Source organism: Chrysemys picta, chromosome 10, assembly GCF_011386835.1.
Source record: "Chrysemys picta bellii isolate R12L10 chromosome 10, ASM1138683v2, whole genome shotgun sequence".
Classification (NCBI taxonomy): Eukaryota; Metazoa; Chordata; order Testudines; family Emydidae; genus Chrysemys; species Chrysemys picta.
In genome coordinates, this window is record NC_088800.1 from 55,943,912 (window position 1) to 55,967,549 (window position 23,638).

Genomic DNA, 23,638 nt, shown 5'->3' on the forward strand with positions numbered 1-23,638 from the left:
TAAATGGCAGGCCTGCCAACCCTGGGGTCTTGGCCGAATTCCAATTCTGCCTGCTTTAAACTCCCTCCGCCATTTGAACTGACTAAGGTATTCTATGCACCTGGACCCGGCGCCTGTGAAGGGCTGTTCTCTGTGGCTGAACTCCAGCAGAGATGGCTGCATACCAAGGAGGGGTAAAAAAGCAGCTTGCAAAATGAGGCCCTCCTGGATTAGATAGCTTGCACTTCACACACATTCCTGAGGCATACGCCCTCTCTGAGCCCTGTCCATTTGCTGCTACCTTCATTGACTCTTTCCAGCATGGCCACCATCCCAGCTACCTACTTCAGCTTGCGTCCCTTGGGGCAGATCTTGCTGAGCCTCGCATACCTCGGCTCTCCAGAGAAGGAAGGAAAACAGCAGCCAATTGGATGTTGGGTTTTTTATTTCATTATTATCCAAGTACCTTTTAAAAGATAATTGTACAAGTCAGCACATGAAAACGCTCAGGAGACGCCGTTTGTAGGCATGCCGCTGGCGGCTGACGCTGCGGTTAGAAAATGTACATATTTACAGTGGAACCCTTCAGAAACAAGGGCAAATGGAAAACCTGTGGCTGTCGGGTACATTAACAATCTCACCAGACACAGAATACAATCCGAACTTAAAAAAAGAAGAAGAAAAATGTTTGTAATGCAGTTCCCTGGATGAAAACAATTTCTCATTTGCTGGACTTCACATAGTGATAGGCAAGTTACAGAACCGTGTTCAAAAGGCACTCTGTGACATATACAATATACTGAGAGGCAAACCTACCTGTGCGGATACACAATCACGCAGGCCTATCCCACTATATCACCTCTGACTGTCATCACCACGCCTGCGCCTAGCAACGCTGCAGCCAACAGAAAGAGTAGAGCTGAGAACACACAACAGAAGAACAACTGTGGCCAGAGTCAGTGCTGATGTGAAAGCCTTCACACCCTTACTGTGGGGCAGAAATGGACCCACTGATCTGCAGGCGGGGCATGGCCTGGTATCTGAAGGGGGTCTGGGTCACCGGGTGATTTAATTGACAAATATTTACATTGGACTCAGGAGCAGGGATGATCCGCAGTGTGACGTATTAAGAGAGCTCAGCGGGTTGGTGAAGAGAGGCCTGCAGAATGGTGCTCAGTGGGGAGCATATTTAAACAACAATCGCTTTGGAGTCTGAGCCCCCAGCATTCTTGCTTCTGAATAAACACTGGCCCTTTGGGAACCTTTCCTGAGGATCCTGTCGTCTCTGCAGCCAGGGTGACTGTTCTCCTTAGGGGATATATCCTCCCGGGAGACTCCTGGTTAGCTCTACTGATGATAAATGGTCCTAGATGTGCCCATCGAGGGGGAAACAGGTAGAAACAGCTCTATTTACCACAGTCTCTCAGAGCACCCTTTCTCAGAGGATTCAGATATTGGCAGCGGTGCTACCAGAAGAGATCGACCTTTAGAGCCCATGGTGAGATTTTTCTCCTTTCCTGGCCGCGTGGAACAGAAACTGCAAGTTTCCAAGTGGTTTTCCCTCTACACTATATTTGCTCTGGTTAAGACTCCCGTGACCACGTCAGGTCTCAGCATTGGCAGGGCTGACATGCCATGCCACAGCACGACAAATTATTACCTTCTGCAGCCTAGCAACCCCCCTCGCGGGATGTTACATTCTAAGTCTTAAGAAGTAAGAGGCTTGAATGGAGGGCTCTCTTTGATTGCCAATTACATACGATGAGAGCCCTCCGGCAAAGCATGCGCTCGGGAAAGGCTTATGGCTGGGAGCAGGCATCACCAGACTTCTCCAACTATCACCTCTGATATGCGGAGAAAAGAGCAGGAGACGGCACTTCACAAAGAAAGCTCTCATCAAAATGGTACCTGCTGATCCCAACCCTAATCCTGGTGCACCATGCTCCGGGTGCCCCCTCCTGGCCGGACTGTAGCTAACACTCACTCGGATGCACCTGAGTTGCAGGAACCAGACACTTATGGACTCCAGTGACAACCAGCCGCAGTAGGTGCTCTAACAAAAGACCACTGTGTTAAAAGCTCCTAAATACAAACCCTCTCCTCCAATGCTTACTCAGTCACAAGAATGCTTGGAGAAAAAGCACCTAGGAGATCTGGTGGCTTAAAACATGGGCAAGGTTAACAGATTAAAAGTGGCTTGGTTAAAATGTCATAAACCCAGATTTTCAACCCTGCACTACGGTGGCCTTTGTACTGTCAGCGTGAGCCCGCCAAAGTGTGGGCTTCCATATCAGCATCTGAGATAGCAGCTTGTGTGGACTTCCCCGAGGGAGTTCTCCACCTCAACACACACAGTAGCATCAACTAAAAGCCATCCACTGTCAGGACACGGGGAGGGTCAGATGAAGGCAAGGCTCCATGCCGAGCTGGACAGATGGCTGTACACGCTGGGTGAGCTCCGAAGTACCTGTACGTCTTACATTTACATAAGAGCACTGTGACATTGGAAAGATTTTCCTTTTATTACAATATATCAAAAATATGCAGCTTTAGTAAACAAGGTCATATTACACTTTCTAATGCAACTGTACAATACTACAATACACGTAATATTCTGTCTGGAGAGGGAGCCCGGCGGGGATCCCACTGGCAAGTCTGTGTGGTGGAACTCCTCCCACTGGCAACGCGTAGCTCCTGGAAGTCCTCGGGAGGGATCGAGGTGCCTCCCTCAGTCTGGGTCAGCCCAGTACCGAGGGATCTGTGCCTCCCAGAGCATCGACTCTGGATCTGCTCTAGACTGTTGAGATTTCCAAAATCTTTCCCAGGCCTCTCCCGTTAGTCAATCTTCTCGACCTTTCCAATGATCTTCTCCTCAAAGATGGGCAGGGTGGCCTCATCCTCGCGCACCTCCTCAAACACGACTCCGCAGTCAAACTCATGGCTCACTTTTTTAAAGTAATACCTGCAGAGCAGAGGGGGCCACGTGAACGAATCGCCCAGCTGGCAACAGCCCAGAACCCTGCAGGGTCCCACCCACCAAGGGCTGCACCAGCCCCAGCCATGGGCCCTAATAGGCTTTGGAAGCCCCACATTGACTCAAACCCAAGCATGCCGTACCCCTGATTCCTATGTGATAATGCCTGGGGGGTGGATGTGATACACAGGAATAAATATCCATAACAACCAAATTGGCTCCAGGGCCAGAACTAAAACCCCTCTCCTGCCCTCCCACCAAACTCTCCCCTTCAGAAGCAGCATGGCAGAAGAGATACCAGGTGCCTGCGATAGCAGGGGACTGGACTCAAGTGTTCCTGCTGATAAGCTTTGCAGGTGATGGCAGGCTCACCAAGGCAGGCATTGCCAATCCGAGTACAAATACAGCGGGAGTGGCCCTTACCCCAACTATACTCGCAGCACTCCTCGCACCAGAGGCTGACCAGCTGGGTCCTGCAGCCCACCCCCCAAATAGTCCCACAGTATGGACCAAAGTTGCTCTCCATTTGAGGCTAGAGCTATGGCTCGGAGAGGCTACAAGTCCTAGAATGCAACTGGCCTCTATGCAGAGTTTGGGGGCTGCTGGCTTGGTACACAACCAGGTTTTTGCTTGCAGCAATTGCTGTTGTAACACTCTTCAAAGCCAGATCCTGCTCTTGAAAAAACACGCTCAGGCCAAACTGCCTTGTCTGCCCTGATCGTTTGGCTGCAAATAGTTCAGCTGCTGAACTGTCCTGTCTGGATTGCAGCATGGCACAAGCGTAGCTTGGAACCAAATCCCTAAAATACCCATAACTTGCCACTTCAATAACACACAGTGTACACACGTTCAGGGCCAAGGCTGAATTCCTGCCTGATCCACCCTTCTTTAAATTAGCTCCTGGCAGGCCATTCTACCTGCCTCTTAAAGAATATACACACAAGAAACCTCCTTAGCCACTGGGTGTTCTCACTCGTCTTCACGGCTAATGACAGCTGCAGCACTGCAGGAGGAAGTGCCACAGAACGGAGCCCCAGGGAGAGCACCTCTGACCACATCACCTGCATTGGCTCATTAATCTGTCTCTGCCGGGAGAGACAAATGGGCAAAGCACTCACACCATTGCCTGCTCACAGGTAACACGGATGGCGTCAGATCTCTCTGGATCCCGCTAGCACATCTCTGCCAGGGATGCCGTATTCCTAGGACTCAACGAGCCTTCTGCCCCTGCCCTGGCTTAGCCTACACTGCTGAGGCACTCACTCTCCTCTCCAACGACCCTGCGCTGGACTAGCTGTATGCTTCTCAGGGACTGAGCCTGCTCATTTCTCTGAACCCCAGGCTCTCTGCCCGTGGTGCCGCCTCCCTCCTTGCTTAAGGGTTGAGAAAGCTGTTCTTTTTAAAATTGGGAAAGATTTGCCAGCTCCTCCCTGCCCCCTGCAGGCCCTGCTTTGTTGGAACATGGGGTTCAGCATAGGCTCAGAGAAAAGACAGTTACCTTTTCCGTAACTGGTGTTCTTCGAGATGTGTTGCTCATGTCTATTCCACAATAGGTGTGCGTGCTCGCCACGTGCACCGGTGCCAGAAGTTTTCCCCCTAGCAGTACCCGTAGGGGACCCTTGGAATGGCATCTCCATGGCGTGGTATAAGGGGCACTGCGCGCTCCCCCCACCCTCAGTTCCTTCTTGCCAGACAACTCCGACAGAGGGGAAGGAGGGCAGGATGTGAAATGGATATGAGCAACACATCTCAAAGAACAGCAGTTACAGAAACGGTAACTGTCTTTTCTTCTTTGAGTGATTGCTCATGTGTATTCCACAATAGGTGATTCCAAGCATATCTGCTGGAGGTGGGAAGGAGTTCACAAACTCTCGGGACAGAAGACGGCCAGGCCGAACCCGGCGTCCTCCCTGGTCTGGGAGACGATTGCATAATGCGAGGTGAACGTATGAACTGAAGACCATGTTTCAGCCCTACAAATGTCCTGAATGGGGACATGGGCCAAAAAGGCAGCCGATGAGGCCTGCACCCTAGTCGAGCGTGCCCTCACAATCGACAGCGGGGGGATATCTGCCGAGTTGTAACAGGTACAGATGCACGAGGTGATCCAGTTGGAGCATCGCTGAGCGGAGATCGGCCGACCTTTCATGTGCTTGGCTGAGGCAATGAACAGCTGCAAAGACTTCCTGAACGGCTTAGTCCGCTCCAAGTAAAAAGCCAGAGCCCGTCTCACATGCAGCATGTGGCGGCGGCGCTCCTCACTGGGACGCATGTGGCTTGGGGCAGAGGACCGGCAGAAAAATGTCCTGACCTACGTGATAGGCGGAGACCACCTTCGGGAGGAACGAAGGGTGTGGGCAGAGCTGGACCTTATCTTTATGAAACACCGTGTACGGGGGCTTGAAGGTCAGGGCCTTGAGTTCCGAGACCCGCCTAGCCAACGTGATCGCAACCAGGAAGGCCACCTTCCACGAGAGGTGTGACCAGGAGCATGTAGCTAGCAGCTCAAATGGGGGCCCCATGAGACGGGCCAACACCAGGTTTAGGTCCCACTGTGGGACTGGGGGCCTAACATACAGGAAGAGACAATCCAACCCCTTAAGGAATCGGCCAGTCATAGCATGGGAGAATACCGTGTGGCCCTGCACTGGCGGGTGGAAAGCCGGTATGGCTGCCAGGTGCACCTTGACTGATGAGGGCGCCAGACCTGGGCTCTAAGGTGAAGGAAGTAGTCCAGAATCAGCTGGATCGGGGTGGCCACTGGGGAAATGCCCCGTTCGTCCGCCCATCTGGAAAACCGAGACCATTTTGCCAAGTAGGCTCGGCGTGTGGAGGGGCACCTGCTTTCTAAGAGGACGCGCGGAACCCCTTCTGAGCATGTCCTTTCCTCCCAGCCTAACCATTGAGCAGCCACGCTGTGAGGTGGAGTGCTGCTAGGCTGGGGTGGAGGAGGCAGCCCTGGTCCTGGGAGAGCTGGTCCGGACAGGACAGCAACTGCCACCGTGGGGCGACCGCCAGGCCCATGAGGGTCCCGTACCAATGCTGTCTGGGCCATGCCGGGGCAATCAGAAGGACCCTGGCCTTGTCCGTCTTTATCTTTTCCAGGACCTTGCCATCAGCGGTAACGGGGGAAAGGCACAGAGGAACTGGCCTGACCAGGACAGGAGGAAGGCATCGGAGATAAGCACCCCTCCCAGAGCAGAACCGGGGACAGTGACGGTTCTGCCGAGTCGTGAACAGGTCCACCTGGGGAGTTCCTCACACTTGGAAAAGTCTGTGCACCACCTCTGGGTCGAGAGACCACTCGTGCTGAGAGGAGAAGTTCCTGCTCAAGCGATCTGCCTGCAAGTTCTGGGCGCCCGATAGATGGAAGGCCTGTAGGCAGATGTCGTGGGCTATACAAAAGACCCACAGCCTGAGGGCTTCGTGGCAGAGGGCAGAGAATCGGGCCCCGCCTTGCCTGTTGATGTAAAACATCGAGGTCGTGTTGTCCGTGAGAACCCTGACCACTCGGCCCTCCAGGTGTGAGCGGAAGGTCATGCACGCCAGCCGTACTGCCCTGAGCTCCTTGATGCTTATGTGGAGGGTCAGATCCTGAGCAGACCACAGACCTTGGGTCTGAACGTTCCCCACATGTGCCCCCCATCCCAGGTCCGATGCATTGGACACAAGTTCCAGCAACGGGGCCCTGCCCCTGAACGGGACCCCTTGGGGCATGTTTCTCGGGAAGGACCACCACCATAGGGAGGTGATCACTGGCTTGGGCACCATGAGGACTTTGTCCATCCTGTTCCTGGCCTGGGAGAACTCTGAGGCCAACCTGAGCTGGAGAGGCGTCATTCTGAGTCTGGCATGATGGACCACATACGTGCACGCCGACATGTGACCCAAGAGCTGGAGGCATGCTCTGGCTATTGTCACTGGAAACCTTGCGACTGTGTCAATGAGCCCCTTCAGGGTCTCAAACCTGTCCAGGACTGCCCTGATAAACCCTATACGTTGTACCGGGACTAACGTGGACTTGGTGTTGTTTACCAACAGGCCCAAAGTGGTGCACATGGACAGAAGGAGCGCCACGTGATCCCACACCTGCGACTGGGAGCTGCCCTTGACCAACCAGTCATCCAGATAGGGGAAGATCTGGACCACCTGGTGCCTGAGGTAGGTCGCTGCCACCAACATACATTTCTGATGAGAACTGGCAGGGTGCCCCAGGGCATCCGGTCAAAACCGCCTTTTCCCCGCCTGCTTGCCCTGGGAGGACCCATGCTGGGGGGCAGGCCGAGACTGCCTCTGCAGGCGCCTCTTATAGTCCCACGACTTTTTATAAGTGGTCTTGTATTTTGAATGGGTGGCCTGGGCGGGAGTCTGCTGCGGCTTGAACTTCGGTTTAGCTGGAGACCCAGAGTCTGGAGCGTCGTGCAGGAGTCTTTCAGGCCATGCAGCTTTGTATCGGTTTGTTCCGCAAACAGCTTTGCCGTCAAACGGGAGGTCCTGCAGGGAGGTCTGCGCCTCGCTGGACAGCCCAGAGAGCAGGAGCCATGACGCCATTCTCATGGACATCACGGAGGCCATGGACCGTGCGGCCATGTCTGCTGCATCCGAAGCTGCCTGCAAGGTTGCCCGGGCAGCTGCTGTATCCTCCTCCACCAGCGCTTTGAACTCCTTTCTGTCGCGCTCCTGGAGGGAGTCCTCGAACTTGGGCAGGGAGCCCCACTGATTGAACTCATACTGGCCCAGGAGAGCCTGGTGGTTCACGACCCATAACTGGAAGCTCGAGGACAGTCCATTAAACAGGGAGCCAGAGGGCTCCTCCATCTCCTCTGCAGTGCCGACTAGTTGATGGTGCTGAAGGATCGCTGCGCGCCGACTCGGAGCGGCGCGCCGGAGCCAGGGTCAGCGCCGACTCCATCAAAATAACCCAGAGCCTAATGTCCCTTTATCTCTTGGTCCGAGGCTTAAATGACTTGCAAATCTTGCAGTGATCGCTGAGATGGTTTCCACCAAACAGTGTAAACAGTCTGCATGTGGATCACTCACTGGCATAGGTTGCCTACAAGTGTCACATGACTTAAAACCCAGGGCACGGGGCATGCCCCGGCCCGGGCGCTCTAGCTAAACTAAACTAACTAACTGCAGGTACCACACACTGAACGAACAAGCAGTTTTTGGGATGAGCCACAGCAAAGCTGGAGCAGAGCAGTTCCGAAGCACCTTCACTGGTGGCAAGAAGGAACTGAGGGTGGGGGGAATGTGCAGCACCCCTTATACCGCGCCATGGAGGCGCCACTCCAGGGGGTGCTAGGGGAAAAACTTCTGGCACCGGTGCACGTGGTGAGCACGCACACCTATTGTGGAATGGACATGAGCAATCACTCGAAGAAGGGCCCTTCTCGAAATACTGGGAACACATACCAGAGAACCCCGCCATGTGGTTAAGGCCAGGGCGGTGGTGGTGTTACTCTGGGATAGGAGGGGCCTTGTCCCCTTAGTCTCCTGCGCACCCCCATGATTCCCACTCCCATTGACACCTGCTGCTTTGGGTTTAGCATCCTGGCATTGCACTGAGACAGCGTCCCCAGCTGACTCAGGAACACCTCCCCCCCCCGGGCAGTCCCTTGCCTCGTCTACCTTGCATGGCTCTGTCTCTGGAGAATCACTGCGAGACAAGATACCATGACATCCATGGTACGGGGGAATGTACACAGTAAGGAGCTAGTGCCGGCTCAGAGGGAGGCCCCGACACCCGCCTTAGGGGCAAAGGGGAGGAAGAGCCAAAAGGTGAACATGGCCATCCGTGGAAAGCAGAGATCTAGGAGCAGGCTGAACTGAATGGACTTTTCCATAGGTCTCTCCTCCACCTTACCTGTAGTTCCCTTTCTTGGTGAGCAGCTCCTTAAACTGTCCCAGTGTGACCACGCGCCCCTTGACCAAGGTGCGATAAGGGATGGGCTCTCCACAGAAGTAGTATGCAACCACGATATTCTCGCATGGCTGGGAAGCGCCATTGCCTGGTCTCTTCTGAGGCTTCAACCTGCCATGAAAAACAAGAACATTCCCCCTAAGTAATGATGCCGAGCCTGTTGGCTCGTTCTGGCAGAGGCTGCCGGAGTTTCCGAGGACTCGGGCTGCTATTGGGGAACGTGAGATGTGGATTAATGGTAGACGTCAATAAGCCCTAGTTAATGCTCACTGCAGGCTCCTGGGGACCAACTGACACGGGACTGGTGGGCTCCTGGAGTCCCATGGTCAGGGAATTGGTTCCCAGCTCCCCAGTGAAATGGGAGACACGTCCTATTATGAGTCTCCTGGCTCCACTGAGCCATCACATGTGGCAAGGAACTGAGGAAGGCTGCAGGGGGACTCTGCTGACCGCTGGCCTGCTGGGGGAATGCCTCTCCCCCTCTGGACTGATTTCTTCATTTCCAGTGTCATCCAGGGCCAAAAGGCACATCTTGGGCCCCACCTCTGCCTCCTGGACTGTCTGGAGGAAGCAGAAACTCAGCAGCTCGGCCCATGACAGTCAGCCAGGGACGAACCGATGCCCGGGGCGGAAAGTTATATGGGCCTGTGGTGCCTGTGCTTCAGCAATATTGAGGGTCCGGGGGGGCTTGGCTCCACCAAGGTTCGGGGCCGGGTCTCTCCCACGGCCCCACCTGCTGCCCCCGTGCGCGTCCCCCGAGCGTCCCTCCCTGCTTGGGCAGCGGGCAGCAGACCCCTACCTGCAGCTCTGCGCTGCGCTCTGCCGGCTCCTGGCATCAACTGCCGCTGCAGGGTCCTAGCGCCCCCAACCACTGGTGTCAGGGCAGGCTGACCCAGGCTGACCTTGACCCCGGCCTTCCGCCTTTGACGGATGGACCCTTCCCTTTTCTGGCAGGACCCTCCACCAGCACAGGGGGCCCCCTCGCCTGCAGTCACTGCTCCTGCCCCACTCTAGGCAAGGGGCAACCCCATCCCCCACCCTCAGTGAGGGGCAGCAGCAGGGGAGGAGGTGCCCACGTGATGACAGCTCCCCCCCCCACACCCACCACAGGGTAGGTGAGGGGACTTCCTGGACCTGAGAGGGGCCCTAGGAGCACGTGCAGTGACAGTGGTGTGAGGTGAGTGTGCTGCCGAGGGGAAAAGGGGGGTCTCTCCCCTGGAGCTCGCTGCTGCCGGTGGGGAGAGGGCTGGCGGGGGGCGTCCTCTCTGGCCTGCCTGCACCCCAAACTCCTCATCCCCGGCCCCGCCTCACCCCAGAGCCCGCACCCCCAGCCAGAGTCCCCACACCCCAGCCCTGAGCCCCTCCCACACCCCAAACTGATCTCTGGCCCCACCCCAGAGGCCGCACCCCCAGCCAGAGCCCCCACCTCCCCGCATTCCAACCCTCTGCCACAGCCCTGAGCCCCCTCCTGCACCGTGAACCCCTCATCCCCGGCCCCACCCCGCACCCCAACCCTGTGCCCGAGCCCCTCCCACTCCGCAAACCCCTCATCCCCAGTCCCACCCCAGAGCCCTCACATTTTTACATTATTTTAAAAAATATATATCGGCTTACAAGGCAGGTGTGTGTTGGGGGGGGAACTTGGGCCCGTTCAGGGCACCACCAAAAATTATACAAACCTGACAGCACGGAGCAGGTCCTGGAGGGAACGCCCTCACTCAGAGCCGTTCTGTCTTGTGGGGAGGATGGCATTTGGGTTTTTTAAATTGGAGTCCTCCTTCAGGACACCCCATCAGCTGATCCTGTCCCTCCCAGAGCTTGGGGGGGGGGGGTCTCCAAGGGCCTGGGGGTGGGCTGTGGAGAAGTTTGACACTGGCTGCCTGAGAGGATGCAGTAACAAACAGCTGGCTTTATCTAAGAGAGCATGTGCCCCAGCTCTCCCAGCAACGGGGCCTCTTGCTGGGCCCATGGAGCTGTTTCATGAGGTTCGCCAGAACCAGCTACCGGGGAGGACATATTCTTCGGGGTTACACTGGCCCCTTCAGTGGTCCCCACACTGGCACCCAGATGTGACAATTTAGCAGAGATGGCCCCAAGGCCGAGTGCTGGCATGAACACCCCTGCCGCTCTGCACACAGCCAGGGGCCGGTCGGAGATCTGTGGCCAGTCGGAGATCTGTGGCCGAGCCTATTCCTGGAACAGCCTTGTGGCAGTCCCTGAAGTCAGGGGTCAGCGCTGGGGGACTGAGGCCCTCTCTGCCATTGGCTGGTGTGACTGTCTATTGTCTGTATACAAACGGAGAGGGGCCCATGCTGCAGAACCCTACCCCTAGTAATGGAGGGAACAGGGTCTAATGATGAGTGGGGCTAGGATCCAGGAGCGTGGGGTGCTGATCCCTGGCGCTGTCAGTGACTCACCGTGCAATGTGACTTTGGTAACCCACTGGAGCTCTCCATGTCTCAGCCCCTGGCTCTCCAGACAGTGGGAGATAACGCTTGCCTGCCAGGAGGGGGTGCTGAGGTTTAATATGGATTCATGTTTGTAAAGCCCTGTTGACCTCTGGATGACAGGGGCTAGTCACCAGTGAAGTATTGAGGAGCATCCTCTCTAAAGATGAGCTTGAGCTCACCTGTGCCAGCATGCTTAGCCCATCAGGGCAGTATGGGGTTGCTAGCACAGCTTGCTCATTCCCGATACAGGGTACAGAGGGTCAGGCTGACAGACAGACCTGAATGGGCTGCTGCTAGGGAGAGAGGATGCAGGTTCTAGTTCAGCTGTGGCACATTTCAATCGCTCCCCTCCTCTTCCTGCAGCATCACTCCGTTTGAGGAAGAGGGCTCATGGGCCCACAAGCATGAGAGGGAAGGGGCTGTGCTAACAAGCCCTCCTCGGCTCTCAGGGCAGGAGCTCAGTGTCCCTTTGCAGGAGTCGGCGGGAGCGCTGCTAGCACGGGACACCTGTACAAACAGACAGGCGTGTGATTCCTGCTGACTGCGCCGCCTCCAGAGGCAATCTGTGTCTGCAGAGTGCAGGCAGTATGTTTCTACACCCTCCTACAAACCACGGACTGGCCACGCGGAGCATCAGCACCGCAGGGTATTCAGCGTCTGCTAAGAGGGAATCTAGTTTGTAATCTGCTGTGCATTCCCCCTCCAGCGCAATAAAAACCAGGAAGAGAAATTTCCTTTCCATATGAGAGACAGCAATGACTTCTGAACAATCTGCAGAATCCCTCGTTCCTGGGTCCCGGAGCTAGCCATGTAAGCCAGCGGGGAACGCTCCCTGGGCAGCCCTGCATCCACAATTACAATGTAAACACACAGCCATGGCCAGCCTGTCTGCACCAGATCAGGATGGTGTTTCACTAGTCTACGCAAACCAGATCATTTCTCTTACTCCTACATACAGGAATGCATAAGGCAGCCTGACTTATTAAGGGCAGGACTCATTTTCTTATTGCCAAGTCAACTTTCCGGAGGTTTTAACATCCTCAAAAGAAGCAAATCAAAGAGATAACTCAGGCTACTATTATAGAGGAGCGCCCCCTTGCTGTCAGCAGCTAATTTAGCAGGTGGTTTTGAATTGACAATCTGGGAATGGGTAAAAGGTTTCGGGGGGTGGGGGGGAGGAGCATAGGCGCCGACTCCGTGGGTGCTCCGTGGCTGGAGCACCCATGAGGAAAAATTGCTGGGTGCTCTGCACCCACTGGCAGCCAAGCTCCCCGCCCCACCCCAGCTCACCTCCGCCTCCTCCCCTGAGTGCGCCATCTCTGCTTCTCCTCCCAGCGCTTGCTGCCGTGAAACAGCAGTTTTGCGGTGTAACAAGCTGTGGGAGGGAGGGGGGAGGAGTGTGAACGCAGCGTGCTCATGGGAAGAGGCTGGGCTGAGGCGGGGATTTGGGGAAGGAGTCCAATAGGGGCAGGGAGGGGGCAGAAACTTTGGGGAAGGGGTTGGAATGGTGTAGTCGGAGCAGGGCGGTGCGAGGACCCACTGGTGCCAGGAGAAGTTGGCACCTATGGGGAGGAGCACATACTCCCCTGAATCTGCAGAGCAGCTGTGTGTGTGAATGCACTTCTGGAGGTTTGGAGGCTACACAATCAGGGTAAGTCCCCTTGGAGCTGTGACACAAATCCTAGGTAGCATTTTGTTAACAATCCCCCCAAAAGTCCATGTGCCAGACTGCTGGGGGTGGAAGCAGGTGGGCATGCTCCCAGTATGGGGGGCACATTTTAAATCTTATTATTTTCGGAACCTCTTAAAGTGTTGGTGCATTCGCTATGCACAAGCCAGGGTACTGAGTTAGCTGGCGCTATGGTTATGGCTGTCACATCACATCTCAAAAAGAACGCTATTTTCAAAGGTGGATACACCAAGCAATAATAGCACTTTGCACTTCTATAACGCCTTTCATCTGTGCTCTTCTCATTCATAAAGTTTAGACAAATTCATCACTTCGCACGTGTGAGCTTAGCCAGAGGTGGCTTTAGCTCTGAAATCCATACAAGTTTGACAGCTTTGAAAATTACAAAACACTGGACTGGATTAAAGGATGGTTTTATATTTATATAACTGGAACTCACTATAAAAACAGAATTTGCCAAGCACATGAGCTAACCCCAGTTTTGCTATTTTGGAAATAACCTTTAAATATTGGCTCACATGCAGAGTGTCTTTTTTATTACATGCCTATGTAAATATCGACACGGAAAACCTGGGCAGGAGAAAATCTTTTTGCCTCCTTTCAAAGCCGTGCCATGTAACGTGCAACTCAACTGTTGTTGGTGCATGTTCTGCTCAGAAGAGTCTGTGAAAAAGAGTGCAGGGTTTCTAAGCTCCCAGGGCCCCCCACTGCCAGCACAGCTGCAGAGCCTCTCCAAGCCGCATCACAAAGCATAGGCTGCCCGGTAGCTAGGAGAGCATTCAAAAAATCGAACCATCCTTGGAAAACACATGCATTCCAATGAAAGTAAAAAACAGTTCATAAAGTCAGGGGAATTCTGAGCCAAAAGTTAATCGAGGAGGTGTGGAAAACCTCCCACTCCACTCCCCAGGTGTCTCCCAACTCTCCTAGCCCCAGGGATGGCTGAAATGTGTGCCTCAGAGGCCTAGGCTGTGCATTTGTGTGGTACAGAATATGCAAGTTACACATGGCATCCACAGGCTTAATCCATGTTGCTCACAATACTGATGGGTAAAGAAGCCCTTGTTCATCCTGTGAGATGAAGAGCGCTCAGTCTGTTCTGGGAACGAGAATGCCAAGGAACACAGACAAACGCCGGCAGCCTTGCCAGCCCCTCCGGGGCCCTGCTCCACCAGGGCAGCGTGAGTAAGGGAGAGATGGCAGTAGCTTGGTGCAGGTGGCCACGGCTCTCTCACAAACAGCTGTTAACTGAACATGCTAAGAGCGGGGAAACTCAAGAGATCCAATGTCCCTTCTTCCTAGGGCTGAGAAAGGGGCTGCTGCAGTTCTGCTGGGGGGAGTGCAGGGGAGGGAATGAGCACTGGCCCACCTGAGTCGCCTGTAAAGCACGTTCCCACTTGGAGAAGCAGCAGGATCCGATAGTTATGCTGAGCCTGCCGGAGCACATGTCTTTGGTGCCTCCCTTACTTCAAGGGCCTCTCAAAATGGAAGGGAGGGAGAAATGACACCACCATGGAAAACGGGCTTGGGTTCTAGGCATGGCTAGGAGAGCACCTGTTCCTTTCCAAAGCACAGGCACAGGTTGCTAATGCCTAGCAACGCTAACTCTGGTACTTTTTATGGGGCTGGGAACCTCCCCCCCTCACATTTTTAGATGCCCCCCACTTTTGCCATAAATCAAAGCAGTGTGGGCTGCCGGCATTGGGACAGACAGATGACAGTTTACAGAGCGCACACGAAGAGCAGTGACACATACTCAGACTTGGTGAGACACAGGTCAGAGACAGCGGGTATTGCATTCAGCACTGGAGTACTAGCTGGCTGATAGAAGTGCGACCACACTGGATCTAAAGAACAATCTCAAACTAGAAATGTGTGGCTACCCTCCACCGCTGCCAAAGATTACAGCACAGTATGGCACCGGCACAAGGGGCTGCAGCAGCTCACTCAATGGGGCATTCCAGGGAACGGACAAGGACCATTTTCCCAACTCCTTGGTGGTGCGAAGGTCAGGAACTCACATCAGCTCTTCGCATCAGGGCATCCCAGCACACGTTGCCAAAGCACTCGCCCAGCCCTCAGTCACAGACAGGCATTTAAAGAGACTGCCGGAATAGCCAATCATTCTGTACGTATATTCCCCCTCCTCACAAGAACGCTCCTACACTCCACATGAGATCTACCTCTGCTACACACAGCAAGAGACCTGCTGTGCAATGGGTCTCCCCCGCTCTCTGACCTGGTTTCCAAGAGAAAAATGCATTCCTGTTGGAATGCTGGGAACACTGTTTGAATTGCTGGAGTCAGCTGTGTACACCCTCCTCTCTGTACCCTTTAACAAGACAGGGTTTGGTCCACCTATGCAGAATCTCTCTGCCTCAACATGAATTGATTTTAGCTGCAAATAAGCCTTAAATACCTTAAAAATAGCCTTAAAAAGTGCAAAAACAGATTGGTGTCCTGATTGAACAGCAATCCAAAATGTAACAGCTTACAAAAAGAAAAGATGGCTTGACCAAAACGACTGGGACAAAAGGCGCTCTCACCTCTGGCCCAGGAACCCTGATAGAGAAGCAGCTCCTCGTGACACACCTGCTCCAGCACCACAAAGAGCAGGCAACAAACCAGAAAGACCGCAGCACAGAGTGCTTCTTCGCAAACACCCCAGGAGCCATGATCAGAACGTCTAGCATGCGAGGAACTCTACTGATTGTGGAACAAGATCAAAAGTCTCAGAGCCGCTGCTTTTTGGAGCAGAACATTTTATTTGGGGTGATCAATGTACCCAACATACGCTTTCCTCCTGAAACTTTAGCTCTGGGGGGGCTGTTTGTAAGTAATCTCTGACCCCTATAATAAACAAGCCGCCTTCTCACGAACGAGACACGACCACATCGCTGCCTGTTGCACCAGCCCTTTGCCATTCCAAGGAAGGCTCCTGAGCCCACCTTTATCCAGTGTGCCATTACTGATTGTCCTGCTGGCTGGACTGTTCAAAAGGACAACGTATAAATACTCCATCACAACGCCCCGTCCTCCTCCCACACGGATGCATCTATAGGGCTCCCAGCCCCACTGAGCTAGTGGTTTTTCAGTACTGTCAGCTTTGGAAATGTGACGCTGAGTTACACTCCACGTATACAGCTCCAAAGTAATCGAGTGTTACTTCTGTTCTGAACGTGAAATGCTACTGGAGAGCAAAGAGGATGCCTTAATGCTGCACTAAGATGACTCATTGCAGTTGCACTTCATTATTATCCCTTGTGACTATCTAACAGGCTATTACGATGACAGGTGTAGTTGCATCATGCTGGAGCTGCAAGTGAAAGGCTGGTGGTACCCTGAGCTGGACGTGGTGTCCGAGTAGCTTTATAAGGGCTGTGTTACTCCTGGGCAGAGGCAGAACAAATGGACTAGCCTGAGGTCTGAGTGTCTGTCCCTGCCATGGCCGCATTCATTACACATCATATGCACGTTAGAACGTCTGCTGGATGGGGAGCTTGGGCTGGGCATAAACTAGTGTGCCACTTGCAGAAGCTGTCAGTCTGAACAGCTAATAGACACCACCACCTGCCTAAGGGCTTCCTACATCTCAGTGGGACCTAGCTAAAGAAACTGGCTGTGCACCTGACGTGAGGGAAATGGTTCAGAGACGCCAGTACAGGCAGAAAGAGAAGAGTGTCCCTTGGGCTGGGGCCTTTAATAACTGGGGGGAGGCGTTGTGCACCCAACCCCTAACAGCTCCAGAACAGTTCCCAAGGAAGCCTGCGCCTCCCGCAGCAGGGCCCCGCACAGGGAGAGCAGGGCCTGTCTGGTGAAGGTTTGGCTGTTGTTACAGTTGGGTACAGACACACACTTTGCATCCAGAGCCAGAACATGGTAGTGGCTGGAGTGCTGCTGACTGACACTGCTCACCTTTGTCTAGAACAGCCAGGTTTTTTTTAGGAGACAGCATAAGAGATTGTGGGGCTTCTGGAGGGTCCCTTCGGAAGGAGGGGACAGCTTACGGAGAAGGTAAACTTGTGAGCAACACGGTCAATTTGACAGGGAAATTAACCCTTCCTAGAAGGGGTCAAAGAGCTTAGCTCTCTTAGAACGGTCATGGCCAGCTGGTGCCTCGTGCTCTCCTCCTCCGTCTGAAAGGAGGACCCTGGAGCCCCCCGAGGCAGGGTCTCTGTAGGGAAGCTCTCTCCGCTTTCCTAAGCAAAGGACCAGCCTCTACCAAACCCTGCTGTTTCGCTGGGCTTTTGGTTCCATTGTAGCGGCTCCCTGCTGAAGTGAATGGCATTTTAAAGGGCGTAGCCTATAGGTACAGGCAGGTGTGATATAAACATGGATTAAGGCAGTAATACAAAAGCCTACAAGCCTCAGGCCTGTAAGATATTTAGCATAGCCAAACAAGGCCTCAGGGCCAAAGAACGATTTGACGTAAGCAGCGAACATGATCTGGGGTCACTTTACTGGTTATCACAAGATGGCCATGGCCCAACACCCCAGGATATAAGAAGTGCGATAAAACTCCTGATATTTAGAAAATAGATACTGCAATGTACCAGTTAAAGCTGGTTCGAGCATTCTGGAGATTTTGCAGACATCAGATGTCCAACCACGAGAATACCATGGTAATTAATTGCCATATGTGCTAATAAGCCTGAGGTAAAAGGCCTAGTAATCTATGGGAGAAGGGCACCCCAATATTAGTGGGGTGTGGAAGTTCAAATGAGAAAGAGGGGCTGAAACACTACCAAATATGCATTAGACTTAGTGGAGTCAGTATAACATATTATCAAAGCGGTATCACAGCCTGCATGCCTGGGACAGGCCAAGACAAGGACCACTGGTGATGGTGACGTGGAAAATAATGATTAACACTTCAGGTTGTTCTGCAAGGGATGGAGTGAGTATATGGTTGCTCAGACACTCATTCTATATTCTCTCTATCTTGTTGGGTTGGAGTGTTTGTAACTTTGCTATCTGTGTTAATAAAACTATTGCAAATTCAAAACGTTTTTGCTAAGTGCAAATGTTGCAACCGTGGATGCCAGGGTTCCCAAGTGATTCTAATAATACTGGGCCTGATCTTGGGACAAGACCCTACCAAACCTTAGAGTGTTAGTTGGGAATTCTTAGGTAATCAATATAGTTAATACACAATTGTTTCTGTCATTAGAGGTTTTTAAAAACAGGTTAGACAAACACCTGCCAGGAATGATCTAGTTATTATGTAGTCCTGCTTGAGTGCAGGGGACTGGACTAGATGATCTCTCAAGGTCCAGTCCTACATGTGTATGATTCTATGCTATGAAGCTGGCCAGCATCCCTGAAGGGGTGCAACAATGCTGCATGGAAACAGTCTCCTGTTAGAGCTAGGTGTCTCTCGTCAACAGGTATCCTCTACTAACTTGGTTTCTGGGGTCTTTCTCCATATGCCTGAATCTCAGCCTTTGTATCTCACTGGGACACCCCATTACCCAGAGATCTTATTTTCAAGTCTCCTGGATTGCTAGTCCTACAAGAGCATGGACTCTAAGGAGACACTGGCCCAAACATGTTTCCATGTGAGCATCAGGGTTTCTCCAGGCAATACAATTCAGCAGGGACATTTCTACTGATAGGAACTCTTAGCTCCCCAGAGGACTCCTGCATGTGTTCTCGTGGGTCACTAAACATGCTACCCACAAAGGATACAGGCACCTTTGCCTTTTATAACAGCTGTATTATTCTCTCCAGTTTGCAAGGTTCTCTCAGAAAGCAGAAATGAAACCATCCTTGTCGGCACATTCCATGCAACAGACGGGTTTGTTTCATTCCTGTGTTCTCAACGGCGGGGCAATATGCCCACCCATTTGGGGAGGTTGCTTGTTGTGTGTGTGAGCAGCAGCACAGCCCTGAGAATGCAGCTGATTATGCAGCTTGTTCTCTTGTCCTTGGCTTGACGCTAAGTACCACAATAACAAACAGCACACGCCACCATGTAGGTCCTACAGAGAACGTTGTTTACTATACTTGCTATATTATTTTAATTCTGCAGGTAGCATGGGCCTCTGTATATAGGCCATGTGTCTGTGTCTATACATTTCTGGGAGGGTGGGTGGTTCTTTGAAATGCTCTTCGGAGCCAACAGGACAATTCCTATTTGATCTCACCAGTTTATATGCAGGCTGGATATCTGGGGCTTAGCCTACTTGGGAGTGCCCTTTAATTACACACTTACCAATCTAAACTTCATGTAAACATTGCTCTGAGTCTGCCATAGGGCAGTTGCATGAGAAAATAATTAAAACCAGGCAATTAAAGGGTGCCTTTGAAAAATTATGTCTATGTTTCTAAGTAGGCAGACACTGAAGTTTCGTGTCTCTGGAACACTGCATGAGTGGCTGTTTGCAATAGCCATTTAAAAAAGAATGTCATGGCTAATGTTAATTATCTTGTGCTTCTCAAATGCCTTTCATCTGAGGAGTTCAACATGTTTATGTAAACACAGATTAATCCCACACCTCTCCTGCCAGGTACGTTAGGGACTGCTTGATAGATGAGGAAACTGAGTCACAGAGCGGTGAAGTGACTTGAACATGGCTGCACAGTGTATCAGTGCCAGAACAGAACTATGGTAGAACCTCAGAGATACCAGTCAACTACATACCTGATTTGGAACCAGAAGTATGCAATCAGACAGCAGCAGAGACCAAAAAAAGGGGCGAGGGGGCAAATAGAATACAGTATAGTACTGTGTTAAACATAAATAACTAAAAACATAAAGGGAAAGTTTAAAAAAAAGATTTGACCAGGTAAGGAACCTGAGCTGGTTTCACTTAAATTCAGATGGTTAAAAGCAGCATTTTTCTTCTGCATAGTAAAGTTTCAAAGCTGCATTAAGTCAATGTTCAGTTGTAAACTTTTGAAAGAACCATAACGTTTTGTTCAGAGTTACGAACAACCTCCATTCCCAAGGTGTTCGTAACTCTGAGGTTCTACTGTAGAACCGAGTGTTTCTGCCTCTCCCTTCTCTGTTCCTGCCACGAGAACCATCTGCCACTTCAACTTTTAAGGACACCAGCAAAAAGTGATCATTTTACAGTTGTCAACTTCAGGAAATTCGCTGCACCACAGAAAATAAAGGCCATTAAAAATCACATCCCCATTTAAATCATCTAAACAGCACAGACCTGATGAAAACAAGTGAGCTCTTCCCCACCAGAAACCACAAGCACACTGCTGGGGCAGTGAGAGAGGGCAACCCCATAGAGCCCCCATTCGAGCAGTTCCTAGAGCACTGCTTGACACAGTTCCTTTCCAGGAACTGAAACAGGACTTTGCCTCGTGCCTACAGCAAGGGGATCCCTTCCGGCCCCGCCATCTAAAGGCCCTGCTCCCCATTCTCAAGGCAGTTTTTGGCTTTTGCTCCCAGGCCCCTGGGATGCTCCCTGCTGTTGAATGGATGAAGCATTACAGAGCATGCAGCATCCTACGGCTTCCAAAACATGCTCTTTGCTAACCACCCGTCACTCGCCTTTGTCTGGTAGATCCTGATAACTGCAGCAGGACCAGCTGAGTGGGTCACCGTGTCCTTCCCTCCTCGCCTCTAGGTTCTGCTTCAGAACAGCCTCCCCTCCCCTCTCCCTCCGATCAGACTAAATCATCTCACCTCTGTTTGGGGGGCAGTTTGCCAGCCCTCTTCTCCTCTTCCTCCAGTCGCCTGCGTGCTTCTTCCAGCTGCGTCAGAGGGTTGGGGGCTGGGTTGGGCGGCATGGTAGGATCTTGAATGAACGGGTGAGAAGGTTGGACGATGTTCCTGAGCTGGGCACTGACCCAGGGGTGCACAGCGACAGGGCGCTCGATGGAGAGAGGTCTGGGCATATCATGGGCCAGCTGCTTCTTGGCACCTGAGGAGCTTCACACACAAACACAACAACATTTGACCCATGCAGCCATGTCCCCTGACACACACAGAGCCGCTCAGTGCTTCATTGACTAGACAACGATTGCCCAGCCACCCCAAGCCACTCTCTGCACTGTCACCCAGGTAGAAGGGTCTAGAGAATGTATGGTATTCTCATCCATCCTAGGGAGGATTTAGGGGGTACTGAGGAACCGTCTGAGATGGAATTTTGCAAGGCCACTGGGGAGAGCAACCGGCTTACTACAAAATGAGCCCTGGGGTCACACATGGTTGGGACCTATTTTATGAGTCATAGGAGACGTCCAATATGCATAAATAAAACTAACAGGAGTTAGTTAAAGAGCGGTCACTCCCCCTGTGCAGTAAGGTGTTCGAGATGTGTCCCTATGGGTGCCCCGCAAGCTCTCGACTGGAGATTGTCATTAGCAGCGTCCATTTGGCCCATGCACACGCTGCAGATATCCTCGTGCCCCTCGCTGCGTAGTCGAACTGCCCTCAGCTCTTCTCCACTGCTGAGCCTCCGAAGGAAACTCCGAAGCAGAGGGGAAGGAGGGTGGGCAGTGGAGCACACACAGGGGGCACATCTCGAAGAACTACAGTCACTGCACAGGGTGAGTAACCTCTCCGAGTAGTGCCCCTATGGGTGCTCCAATTCAGGTGACTCCCGAGCAGCATCCCCATAAGATGGAGGCAGCTTCAGAATTTAGTCCAGCACAGAACTGCATTGCCAACTGCTGCATCAGACCTAGACGCACAGACTCAGGCGTAGGGCCTGGACCACCGTGGAGCAGCTCAGATGCCGGGACATTCTGAAGTAAAGCCTACGTCTAGACTGAGACCTCGCAGGGTGAGCTGCCACACCAGAATGGGGTGGAATGCTGGCAGCAGCGTACAAGCAGTAATACACCCAGAAATCCATTTTGATAGTCTTTGGGCAGAAACAGCACAACCTTTAGATCTGTCTGCAAATGAAACAAACAGTCTAGAAGATTTACGAAATGATTTAGTCTTATCCAGATTGATGGCTCCTGACATCTAAGGTACAGAAAGGAGTCTCGAGATTGGAATTCTGGGGTTTTGGAAAGAAAACTGGTAGGTAAATGATCTGATTGAGATGAAACTCAGAAGACACTTTAGGAAGAAACCTGGGGCGTGGCCGTAAGGAAACCCTGTCTTTGTAGAATACTGTTAAAGGAGGGTCTGCCATTAAGGCCTCAATCTCTCCGACTCTGTGGGCTGATGTAATAACCACTAAAAGACAGTCTTGATAGACAAATGCAGTAAAGAGCAGGTCGCCAGCAGCTCAAAAGAGGGTTTCATGACATTATTAAGAGCAAAATTAAGGTCCCAAACTGGGGTGGGGACTTTCACCTGTGGAGAAAGGTTTCCCAGACCGTTCACAAACCTTACAGTTGTAGGGTGAGCAAACAGCGAGAACTCCTCAATAGTGGTATGAAAAGCTGTAAGGTGGTCAAACGAACCTTGAGAGAACTAACTGACAGTCCGGATTGCTTTCATTGCAGCAGGTAACCCAGAACAAGCAGAAGCGAGGTGGATTTGGGAACAGCTCCCTGGAGTTCACACCAGTCACTAAATCGTCTCCGCTTTTTGAAGGTAAGCATTTTGGGTAGACTCTTTCCTACCATTTAGTAATATCTGTTGTACCTCTGAAGAACAAGCCGACTAACCCCAGGAACCATCAAGGAATCTTGAGGCGAAGAATGCTCAGATTGGGATGCAGCAGAGGATTGTTATTCTGGGAGAGGAGCAGAGGAGTGTCTAGGTGAAGCAGGTAAGGAAACCATGCCTGTCTCAAACACATCCGGGCTATTAGGATAACTCTGGCCTTGTCCTGTCTGAGAATCAGAGACACCAGGGGAAATGCATGAAACAGCTTCATCATCCAAGTGAGGAGGAAGGCATCCCCTAAGGAATTGCGACCTAGCCCCCTCTTGAACAGAGCAGATGGCATTTTGTTTGTAGCTGTCCCGCTTCGGGAACCCCCAAAGTCTGAACTATGCCAACAAGAACCTGGGAATCCAACTCCTGTTCATAGTCTTGGGAAAAACACCCGCTGAGAGCGTTGGCTGTGACATTTCCCCTGCCCAGGAGATATACTGCTGGAATTCTTATGCGATGTTTCATAACCTTATTGCTTCGGTGCACAGGGAAGGCGATCTCGCTCCTCCCTGCTGGTTAATACAGAACATGCAGGCCACGTTGTCTGTCATGTCTCTGATAGACCTGTATCTGATGAGAGCAGAAAATGAAGGCAGGTATTTCTAACTGCTCTGAGCTCCAAGAGGCTGGTGTGGAGGGTGGTTTCTTGGGGTAACCATCTGCCCCGTACTGTGAGAGCATCGAGGTGAGTGCCCCATCCTAACAGAGATGCATCCATGGTTGTGGTTACCATTGGTGTCAGCTGGAGGAAGGGAACTCCTGCACCTACATTGCAGTGAACCTGCCACCAGTCTAGGGAGCATTTCACCCATTGAGGAATTGAACCTGTTTGTTTCCAACAGTGGTTTTCAACCTTTTTCATTTGTGGACCCCTAAAAATTTCAAATGGAAGTGTGAACCTCTTTGGAAATCTTAGACATAGTCTGTGGATCCCCTGGGATCCGTGGACCATAGGTTGAAAACCACTGGTCTAGGCTATCTGGCTGGTGAGTAAACTGATCTAAGGCACCCCTGGAAATAAGTAATCTCGCATGTTCTGACA

General features: G+C 52.3%; 1 protein-coding gene across 4 annotated transcripts in view; it reads right to left on the reverse strand.

The window, feature by feature from the left end:
• Window positions 1–406: 406 nt before the first annotated feature.
• Window positions 407–23,638, reverse strand: part of AXIN1 (axin 1) — a 179,310-nt gene continuing 156,078 nt past the window's right edge. For all 4 annotated transcript variants that reach the window (XM_065559851.1, XM_065559849.1, XM_065559850.1 and 1 more), the window contains 3 exons: window positions 20,662–20,907; window positions 8,820–8,987; window positions 407–2,941 (listed from right to left, as the gene is read on the reverse strand). In XM_065559851.1, the coding sequence (XP_065415923.1) occupies window positions 2,815–2,941; window positions 8,820–8,987; window positions 20,662–20,907 (541 nt within the window). In that variant the 3' untranslated portion in view covers window positions 407–2,814. The remainder of the gene's footprint in view (window positions 2,942–8,819; window positions 8,988–20,661; window positions 20,908–23,638) is intronic.